Below are 11054 nucleotides of genomic sequence, written 5' to 3' on the forward strand. Positions count from 1 at the left end.
GCCTGCTCTCTGTTGCATTCCAAGTGTTTTCTATTCCCTTCACTCCCTGCTGTTTCCCCCCATTCTCTCCACCTTGCAATTTGCTCTGCTCTCTGCTCGACTCCATCTTTACTGTCCGATCCCCACTCTCAACTCTGCTGCCTGCATTTCCCTCCTCTACGCTACCCATACTTGGAAAAAAGAGATACATAAATGATGAAACAGAGATTGCATTTTAATTGAGCTTTTAGTCAGATTTTACAGAAGCAGTCAGCACCACACAGTAGAAACAATGAGCAAGCCAAGGACTAACAATGGTTATGAACAAGTAGCACACGAGCAACTCCCTGGGAGGATTGGTGCTCTGCGTTGAGATCTCACGTTTTTTTCTTACAGACCCTTCACCACTTGAAATGCTCTTCAGCATCAGCTGCCTTCAGCTTCTTTGGACTTGCTGGAGAGGTCGAGGAACTGTTCTGATCCATTGGCTTCCTCTTGGATTGACTAGTATGAAGCAGGCTGCGAACCCCATCTCTCTGCTGTGCATTGTGGACACCCTTTATTGCGCTGTTGAGCCACATCAGACGCTTGAGCTCCTCCACCACCTTTCCTTTGTCATGAAGGAGCTGGTGTTCTGTGACCATCCGCTTGCTGAAAGATAAATCAGGCAACTCAGGGTGAATGGACCAGTGATGGCTTGTTGTATACCAAGAGGCTTCATCTTGCAATCTCCCAATTTAAGTGCCCCTCCCAACTATCCCATTGGTTTGTCACTCAACATGTCCATCCAGAGGGAGGTCCAATTGGGTAATTTGTGGCAGTGATTTACACATCTCTTTTTCCAAAGAGTTAATGTTTTCGTAAGAAGTAAAGAAAAGCATGCACTGGAAACAAAGAAGTTTCCAGCATGATTTCCACCTGGTGTCAATGCACGACAAGATATGGGGGTTGGCCTCTATTCCATGCAGCCAGAAGTTTCGAGATATTGAGTGAGCCTTTGATCGCCTGGGTATGTTCAAGTGACTGGTAGTCATGTTGCACTTAAATTCTCTCATTTCAGCTGCTAGGTAAAATGTTAGAGTTTAAGCCGACACAACCTGTCTCACTTTATTGAGCTTGTTCTCCACAATGGCTCTGTTCAAAGCTCTCTTGCCTCTGAGTCAACTGATTATTGGTTCAAGTTTTAAGCCAAGCATTCACATTGATACTTGTGTGGTTTTCCAAAGAATGAGATGTTTGTCCTCTGAGATGGGTGTAAAATATCATTTCAGAGAACAGCTGGGGATTTATTCCTGATGCCTGGGTCAAAACCTATCCCTCAGCCGGTGCCATCAAAACAGAAGACTGTGGAAGTAAGAAATCTGCCTGGTGTCGGCTGATCATTGTTAATGAATGTGCCTTGCTGCTCTGTGAAAGAATGCTGTGGGGGTTGTAAATACTTTTAAGAGAAGTGAGGGACTCCATGATGTGTGTTACTGGGCAGCCCCAGCTGAGCTTATAAATTTCCACCAGGTTGGAGTTCCCCAGATCAGGTGACTTGCAAGAACAATGCCTGAGGAAAGGGGAAATGCAGGAAACACACTGCTGACTTGATACCAAGCAAGATCCCACTAAGCCATCACACAATTGGTTCACAACATTTTTCAGATTTCAGCTTTATTGTCAGAGTACATACGTGACATCACATAGAACCCTGAGATTCTTTTTCTTGTGGGTGAAGCAGAATTACCATTTATTGGTAATGCAAAAAAAACTGTACACAACTAGCACATGTAAGCAAATGAAGAAATGTAAATAAACTGTGCAATACAGAGAGAATTTTTAAAAAATCAATAAAGTGCAAAAGTGCCACAATTTGCAGATGAATTAATGCTGAGAGGGTAATGCTTGTTACATGGGATAAAACTATTTTGTGATTGGTTAAGTCAGATTTCAGCAGGGTTTACAAACCCATGCTTGGAGAGATCCTTGATCCTCATCTGGGGTGATGGACCTCTCACCCAGAACGTGTGTGTAAAAAAGGAGTTCCAGGAATCAGAGTGTCTGAGTTCTGCATTCCCGATGGTACGTTAGCTGAAGAAAGGATCACCACCTTGGACCTGGATGAAGGGGGTCGCAAAGCAGCCCTCCCCAAGATCTGGTTCATAGGATCTTGCTCTGTACAAGTCAGCAGGGTGTTTTCTAAATTTCAACAGTGGGTACATTTCAGAGTACTTCACTTAAAGTTCTGTGGGATATCCTGAAATTGGTAACACCAATAGTGGCTCTTCCTTCTCACCACACTTTCCCATTCTATCCATGCAAGAAAGATTTACATTCTCCATTTCGTTGCCTTGAATGACTTTAGGTATGAAGATATCTTGGGTGAAAAAAATGACCCATTTCTCCCTTCTCCCTCATCTTTCTAACTCCATTTGGGATTTGAATATGTATTAAACTTGCAACCATTCCATACACCTTTCTGACATTAATAAAGTTCCCAAGACCAGTCCTATCCTTGTTTTGAATGGATAAGTAGCCTTCTGCCCAGAAGAGTTTTATCAACCCTCTGAATGCCAATACTAAATGTACTAAATTTAGATTTGTTTTCTACTTATGGAAACAGGCCCTTTGGTCCAAATTGCCTATGTCGACAAAAAAAACCCACCTACACCAGTCCCACCTGCCTTGACTGTATCCCTCTGAACCCATCCTGTTTCTGTATCCCTCCAAAAGAGAAAACAATGGCACTGCCGGAGCTACTGTAATGCTAACACTGTCACTAGTGTGGACTCAGGAGAGCAGTGAGTGGACACATAGAACTCCTCCGATGGGTTCAACTGCCCAGTTCTAGTGCTAGTGGTTCCATACTGGAGTTAAACAGCCTATTAGAGGAGCCAGTGGTATTCATAAGCAAAATTCTGCCACCGTGGGTTTGTCCGCAAGATGGCAGCATCAATGCTTGGCAGCAGCCATGATGGGTCGCAGACTCCAGTGGAGCAGCGGACCGGCGCAGGGCACCAGAAATAGGGAGAACACCCCCAGTTGAGAAGGAGAAGCAGAAGAGATTAACCTACAGGATGGTGACCATGACAGTGGACCAACGAGGGACTCAGTGGCCGAGGGACCCACATAAGCTGCAGGCGATCAGGGGGGACCCACACATACTACTGGAGCCTGGCTCATGGGAACCAGGTATCAAAGCTGGGATTTTAGAGGGCGCTGAGGGAAAGAATGGCTCCTTTAGGTGTCAGGTGCTGAAGTATGAGAGATTTGGATCCAGTTGTTTATGAATTGAACAGGAGTCTGTGCGGCTGCAGGCATTGCAGGAGGGCCTGGAGTGCATTCATGGACACAGTGGCTCTGAGGGGTCTCTCTCTTGCTTCTCTTTCTCTTGTACTGTCAGGGGCACTGGGCAACACTAATGGGGACTCTTTACCTTAAGGCAGGCAGAAGACAATTTCATGTAATAATTTTGTTAATGTGTTGTGAACATGACAATAAAGGAATGCCACAATAGTACCTGCCTCAATTCTCTCCTCCTGTAGCTTCTTCCATACACCCACCATCTTCTGTGTCAACAGAAAGTTACCCCTCAGGTAACTCACACCCTCACCCCAAACCTACGCCTATAGTTAGCGATTCCCCAACTCTGGACTTCTCATCTCTCGTAATTTGGCACGCTTCTCTGATGATGTCTGGATTGTATATTGAACAAGTCCAGGAAATTCTCACTTGAATTAATTCAGTTTAATTAATTGAATTAATACTTGCATGAATTCAGAACATACAGGGGGGATGAAATCATAGCTAAATGAGAGAGAGTCATCAGCCATTTTGTACACAGCAAGGTTCCAGAAACAAGGATGAAATTTTGAGAAGAGATTGAGTAAGCTCAACCAGTATGAGATGTGAAATGTGATCTCTGAAATATATCATCTTTAGGACATTTGAGATGTTAGATTGGGGAATAAACAAGGCTATCTCAGACTGAGATGCACAGGAAAGTCTGCAGGCTATGGTGCAACACACGAAAGTGCTGGAGAAACCTGGCATGTCACTCAGCACCCATCGGAGGTAAAGGGTGACCAACGTTTCCGGCCCTTCATCATGAGCAAAAAAACAGGTTGTGTCTGAATAAAAAAAGTGGGAAGAGGAGAGACTGGGGAGGAAGGAGTAGGGGCAGAAGGACAAGCAAACAGGTAAGAGGCCACAGGTGGATATGCACAGGAAGGTAGAAGAGAAAAAAACCCGAGAAGTGATGGGGGAAGGGGAAGATCTCTGAATGGAGAGGGAAGGGAAGGGGTGGGGAGCTGGTGGAAAGGAGAGAGAGGCATAGGGAAATATGGGGGGAGTGATTGAATGGAAGCTAGCAAAGTCAATGTTAATGCCATCTGGTTGAAGAGTGCCCAGATGGAATACCAGGTGTTGTTTCTCCAATTTGGGTTTGGCAGTACATGTGGCCATGGATAGATATGGTGGTGTGGAAATCGGGTGTGGAATTAAAATGATTGGCCACTGGGAGGTCCTTGTTATTGCAGATGACAGAGCAAAGGTGCTCAATGAAATGATCTCCCATCTGCGCCCAGTCTACCCGATGCAGTAAAAATGGGAGTGCCTCTTACCTGTTAGACTTTTTCTCATCTCCCTGCCTCTTCGTTCCTTCTCTCCCCCCCACCCCTCCTCTTTATTCAGGTGCCTGCCTGATGTTTGCTAATACCTTGTCGAAGGGCTCATGCCTAAAATGTTGGTTACACTTCCTATAGATGCTTCATGAACTGCTGACTTACTCTTGCACTTTTGTCTTGTGCAAGGAATTACTTTGTATATCAGAAGAATTTAGCTGCTGAGTACATTCACAACAAAAATATGATTGATTTTGGGCACAAGGGTAATCAAGGGATTGGAGATTAATTGGATTTTTTTTGGAGGAGAATGTTAAACATTAGGGTTAGAGTTCTGAATGGCAGATCTGGCTTTTAGGGAAATGTGCTGTACTTATCTTTGTGTTGTAATGAATAGATCATCTGCTTTGGTGTCAGCTGATGCATCGATCTCAGCTGGGTCAATGGAGCGATCTCTTGGGCTTTTCATTAAAGTAGCTGTATCTTTGTGTTCACTTGGCCCAATGGTCAAACCTAAGTTGTGTTTCATTGCTTTAGTGCAGCACACTTGTGTCCACTGCTGTGACTCTTCTCGGCATGTTTCTGTATGAATGTATTGAGATCAGCTCACTCGCACCAACTCCTCTGTCCTTACCATTGAGACAGAACCGAGCTTGGGAACTGTTTTTATTTAATTTGGTCACAGGCCATTCTTGGCTAATGAACAAATACAATTTTTACAGATTTCAATAAATTGTACAAAAATCATAACTCCATAGGATTGTAATTAATGGCATTAAAAACACATGAGACTGATAAGAAATAACAATGAGAGAGAGAGAAGAAACTAGTTCTGCCGTGTTAGGAATGTACAGTGGGCTTTTGATTTTAGTAATGATACGGTAGCACAATCCATATGAAAGGTGTTCATAACCTGGGAATGACCAAAATAACCAATGCACCATCACGAGAAACACACTGCTTACCTTTCTTCCACCTTCTGTGCGCCAGCTGATGAGGAAAGGAAGAGAATTACAATCGAGATCATCAGACTGTGGATGGGAAACCAGGTCATTTTCTCAGTTCCTGCTTCAAATAAGCCATAGAGATCTGTTAGTGATTGCCATGTCTCCTTCTCGCCTAATCCTCCACCTCTCTCTCTTCTCTCTCATGTCTCCCTCTCGCCTAATCCTCCACCTCTCTCTCTCATGTCTCAATCTCGCCTAATCCTCCACCTCTCTCTCTCTCTTCTCTATCATGTCTCCCACTCGCCAAATCCTCCACCTCTCTCTCTCATGTCTCCCTCTCACCTAATCCTCCACCTCTCTCTCTCTCATGTCTCCCTCACCTAATCCTCCACCTCTCTCTCTTTCTCATGTCTCCCTCTCGCCTAATCCTCCACCTCTCTCTCTCATGTCTCCCTCTCGCCTAATCCTCCACCTCTCTCTCTCTCGTCTCCCACTCGCCTAATCCTCCACCTCTCTCTCTCATGTCTCCCTCTCGCCTAATCCTCCACCTCTCCCTCTCTCATGTCTCCCTCTCGCCTAATCCTCCACCTCTCTCTCTCTCTCTCTCATGTCTCCCACTCGCCTAATCCTCCACCTCTCTCTCTCATGTCTCCCTCTCGCCTAATCCTCCACCTCTCTCTCTCTCTCATGTCTCCCTCTCACCTAATCCTCCACCTCTCTTTCTCTCTCATGTCTCCCTCTCGTCTAATCCTCCACCTCTCTCTCTCTCTCTCTCATGTCTCCCTCTCACCTAATCCTCCACCTCTCTCTCTCTCTCATGTCTCCCTCTTGCCTAATCCTCCACCTCTCTCTCTCTCTCATGTATCCCTCTCGCCTAATCCTCCACCTCTCTCTCTCTCTCATGTCTCCCTCTCGCCTAATCCTCCACCTCTCTCTCTCTCTCTCATGTCTCCCTCTCGCCTAATCCTCCACCTCTCTCTCTCTCTCGTCTCCCTCTCACCTAATCCTCCACCTCTCTCTCTCTCTCGTCTCCCTCTCACCTAATCCTCCACCTCTCTCTCTCTCATGTCTCCCTCACCTAATCCTCCACCTCTCTCTCTTTCTCATGTCTCCCTCTCGCCTAATCCTCCACCTCTCTCTCTCATGTCTCCCTCTCGCCTAATCCTCCACCTCTCTCTCTCTCGTCTCCCACTCGCCTAATCCTCCACCTCTCTCTCTCATGTCTCCCTCTCGCCTAATCCTCCACCTCTCCCTCTCTCATGTCTCCCTCTCGCCTAATCCTCCACCTCTCTCTCTCTCTCTCTCATGTCTCCCACTCGCCTAATCCTCCACCTCTCTCTCATGTCTCCCTCTCGCCTAATCCTCCACCTCTCTCTCTCTCTCATGTCTCCCTCTCACCTAATCCTCCACCTCTCTTTCTCTCTCATGTCTCCCTCTCGTCTAATCCTCCACCTCTCTCTCTCTCTCTCTCATGTCTCCCTCTCACCTAATCCTCCACCTCTCTCTCTCTCATGTCTCCCTCACCTAATCCTCCACCTCTCTCTCTTTCTCATGTCTCCCTCTCGCCTAATCCTCCACCTCTCTCTCTCATGTCTCCCTCTCGCCTAATCCTCCACCTCTCTCTCTCTTGTCTCCCACTCGCCTAATCCTCCACCTCTCTCTCTCATGTCTCCCTCTCGCCTAATCCTCCACCTCTCCCTCTCTCATGTCTCCCTCTCGCCTAATCCTCCACCTCTCTCTCTCTCTCTCTCATGTCTCCCACTCGCCTAATCCTCCACCTCTCTCTCTCATGTCTCCCTCTCGCCTAATCCTCCACCTCTCTCTCTCTCTCATGTCTCCCTCTCACCTAATCCTCCACCTCTCTCTCTCTCTCATGTCTCCCTCTTGCCTAATCCTCCACCTCTCTCTCTCTCTCTCATGTATCCCTCTCGCCTAATCCTCCACCTCTCTCTCTCTCTCTCATGTCTCCCTCTCGCCTAATCCTCCACCTCTCTCTCTCTCTCTCATGTCTCCCTCTCGCCTAATCCTCCACCTCTCTCTCTCTCTCGTCTCCCTCTCACCTAATCCTCCACCTCTCTCTCTCTCTCGTCTCCCTCTCACCTAATCCTCCACCTCTCTCTCTCTCATGTCTCCCTCACCTAATCCTCCACCTCTCTCTCTTTCTCATGTCTCCCTCTCGCCTAATCCTCCACCTCTCTCTCTCATGTCTCCCTCTCGCCTAATCCTCCACCTCTCTCTCTCTCGTCTCCCACTCGCCTAATCCTCCACCTCTCTCTCTCATGTCTCCCTCTCGCCTAATCCTCCACCTCTCCCTCTCTCATGTCTCCCTCTCGCCTAATCCTCCACCTCTCTCTCTCTCTCTCTCATGTCTCCCACTCGCCTAATCCTCCACCTCTCTCTCATGTCTCCCTCTCGCCTAATCCTCCACCTCTCTCTCTCTCTCATGTCTCCCTCTCACCTAATCCTCCACCTCTCTTTCTCTCTCATGTCTCCCTCTCGTCTAATCCTCCACCTCTCTCTCTCTCTCTCTCATGTCTCCCTCTCACTTAATCCTCCACCTCTCTCTCTCTCTCTCATGTCTCCCTCTTGCCTAATCCTCCACCTCTCTCTCTCTCTCTCTCTCATGTATCCCTCTCGCCTAATCCTCCACCTCTTTCTCTCTCTCATGTCTCCCTCTCGCCTAATCCTCCACCTCTCTCTCTCTCTCTCATGTCTCCCTCTCGCCTAATCCTCCACCTCTCTCTCTCTCTCGTCTCCCTCTCACCTAATCCTCCACCTCTCTCTCTCTCTCGTCTCCCTCTCACCTAATCCTCCACCTCTCTCTCTCCCCTTCAATTTATCTTTCCCAATTTCCCACCTCTTTGTCCATTGATTCTTCCTCATCCCCTTCTCCAATTCCTTATTGCTGACTTTGATTCCATACCTGCCTTCCCCTCTATTCCTCCAATTCACATCAAATTTATCACTCAATTTATACCCAATTAACCTACACCCCCAGAACATTTAGAACAGTGGGAGGAAACCGGAGTCCCCGGGAAAACCCATGCAAGTATGGGGAGAATGTACAAACTTCTTTCAGACAGCGTGGGATTCGAACCCCAGTCCGGTCACCGGTGCTGTAAAGGCATTGGGCTATCTGTTTCACCAACTGTGCCGGTCACTGTAAAACTTTTTTTCACCTCCTTTGTTTGTGCTTTCCTATTTCTCTTTCGCCAGCTCCTTGAAGCTTCTTTCTTTACCTTCCCATCTCCTGATATTTCACCTCATTCCTTAATTTCCCCTCTTTCCCTTCTCCTGACCCCTCAGCGCTACACAGTCATTCCTCAGTTCTCTTTCTCTTGGAAATAAAAATATGAACAGGTCAGACGAGATAGAGGCAGGAAAGTTGTTTTCCACAGTAGGTAAGACTGGAACTAAGTGACACAGTTCCAAGATTCCAGGAAGTAAATTTCGGACAGAGCTGAGGAGCCACTGCTTTTCCCAGAGGGTAGTTAAATTATGGAATTCTCTGCCCAATGAAGCAGTGGAAGCTGCCTCATTAAATATATCTGAGACACAGTAAGATAAATTTTTTGCATCGTACAGGAATTCGGGGTTATGGGCTAAAGGAGTCGGGTGGAACTGAGACCATGACCAGATCAGCCATGATCTTATGAAATGGTGGAGAAGACTCGATGGGCCAGATGGCCAACTCCTGTTCCTGGTTCTTATGCTTCCTCATCGCCCCCTCAATTACACACCGCTCGCACCTCATTGATTTCTCACCTCCATGAGTGATCACGAATTGAGAGAGAATGAGTTACAGGGAAATAAATGGAGGGATGGGAGTGTTTGGAGAGCCAGAATAGAATGGCCTTCTCTGATGATGTAAGGAGATACAAAACATGATTTTTTAAAAAGTAATAAACCTATGGAAAACAGCTAAAGGTTTATGAAACATATAAATCACAACGAGAAAAAAAAACAGGATGATTGTAAGGTTTACAGAAAAAAGGTCAAGCAAGTAAAGACACATATTGGAGGAGAAAAGCATCTATATCATTTCTAATGATTTTCTAACTGAAAATATAGAACAGAAATCCATGTGGCTCTAAACAAAACAACTCATCTGATTAGATAAAAAGAAATACAGACACATGTATGTGCAGCTAATAAGGTGAATGTACCCACACACATCTTTCTGCTGACAACGAGCCATTCAGGAAACTGAGCAAGCCTGGAAGAGCCAGGACAGTACAAGCAGTAGAAAGTTAAATAGACAGAGAATGGTAAACTGATGTAATGAGCTGCAGCGGTTATGATAGAATGAATAGACTGCCACATACAGATGAAGAACAATACCGCAAAATTGAAGACCACTTACTGTGGAGTGAGAGAGCAGCGAGGATGCCGCTGGAACTCCCTTCTGATCGTTGGCAGGCTGACTTGAGATTTCTCAGTGAGAGAAACACTGATTCAAAACTCTTGCCACTGTAATTTCGGAGTTTTGTTGCGGCTCCCGATGGAAGATCGGTGAGCAGACAGAGACCACACCTTTAAGTAGGTCCCTCGGCATCAGAGGTGTACGTCAAAGTGTCAGGGAGGGCAATTCAGCACAAAGGATCCTGTCTGTCCACTAGCAAACTGGGAGCTGCTGCCACTCATCATTGCCGTTCTTGTGTGAATCACATCAGGATCCCCATCTGACTCTGGAGTCAATCACTCAGCAGGTCTCTTATGCTTCATTTACTTTTTTTTTAAACAGGTAATCCATTCAAGGAACTGAATATTCTTCCCATTTCACAGCAGGTTTCTCAAACATGGGTTTACACCAATCCCACAGGTTCAGTACTGAAACCTTTGTTTTTCCCAAGCCAAAGATCCTATTGAACCTGCCTCCATACCATTCCTGGCAGTGCACTTGATGCATCCACCACTCTCTGTGTGAAAATCACACCTTGAAACAATGACCCCTTGTGTTAGCCATTTCAGCCCTGGGAAAACACCATCCACATGATCAAGGCCTCTCATCGTCTATCAGGTTACCCCTCATCCTCCGTCACTCCAAGGTGAAAAGACCAAATTCACTCAACCGTTCCTCATAAGACGAGCTCTCTAATTCAGGCAGCATCCTTGTAAATCTCCTCTGCACCCTCTCTACAGAATCCAAATTCTTCCTGTAGAACTGAATATAATATTCCAAGTGGGGTCTGTATAGCTGTAACATTATCTCATAGCTCTTGAGCTTGATCTCACAATTCAACTCATTCAGAATATCAAGCATCAATCAACACCAATCCTGCACTAATTGCATTTTTGTTCTTCTCCCTACTTTCCCATCAACTCCCCCCAAATTCTGCCTCTCACCCACAACACTCAGTGAAAAATCACAGAGACCAATGACCCAACTCACCCACATGCCTGTGGAATGTGGGAGGAAACCAGAAGCATTGGGACCAAATCTAGTTAGATGTACCTCATCATAAACCAAAATGACTAATTCCACCTGCATTGAATTCGCCCATCGTTATTGAATGAAGATTTA

The 11054-nt window shown here is 46.2% G+C and overlaps 1 protein-coding gene across 1 annotated transcript; it reads right to left on the reverse strand.

Moving 5' to 3' along the window:
- Positions 1–380: 380 nt before the first annotated feature.
- On the reverse strand, positions 381–10540 carry LOC138765524 (parathyroid hormone-like). The gene is made up of 3 exons (XM_069942554.1): positions 10414–10540; positions 5549–5648; positions 381–630 (listed from the first exon to the last, which is right to left on the reverse strand). Exons 1-3 carry the CDS (start codon positions 10538–10540, stop codon positions 381–383), a joined length of 477 nt encoding a protein of 158 aa, XP_069798655.1.
- Between the last annotated feature and the right edge of the window lie 514 nt (positions 10541–11054).

Source organism: Narcine bancroftii, chromosome 5, assembly GCF_036971445.1.
Source record: "Narcine bancroftii isolate sNarBan1 chromosome 5, sNarBan1.hap1, whole genome shotgun sequence".
NCBI lineage: Eukaryota > Metazoa > Chordata > Chondrichthyes > Torpediniformes > Narcinidae > Narcine > Narcine bancroftii.

Coding starts and splice junctions, on each gene's coding strand:
- LOC138765524 (XM_069942554.1), bottom strand. CDS start 10,540: ATGAGAGGCCTTGATCATGTGGATGGTGTTTTCCCAGGGCTGAAATGG. Junction 5,649..10,413: donor CAAGTGCACTGCCAGGAATG/GTATGGAGGCAG, acceptor TATTTGAAGCAG/GAACTGAGAAAATGACCTGG. Junction 631..5,548: donor GCACAGAAGGTGGAAGAAAG/GTAAGCAGTGTG, acceptor TTTATCTTTCAG/CAAGCGGATGGTCACAGAAC.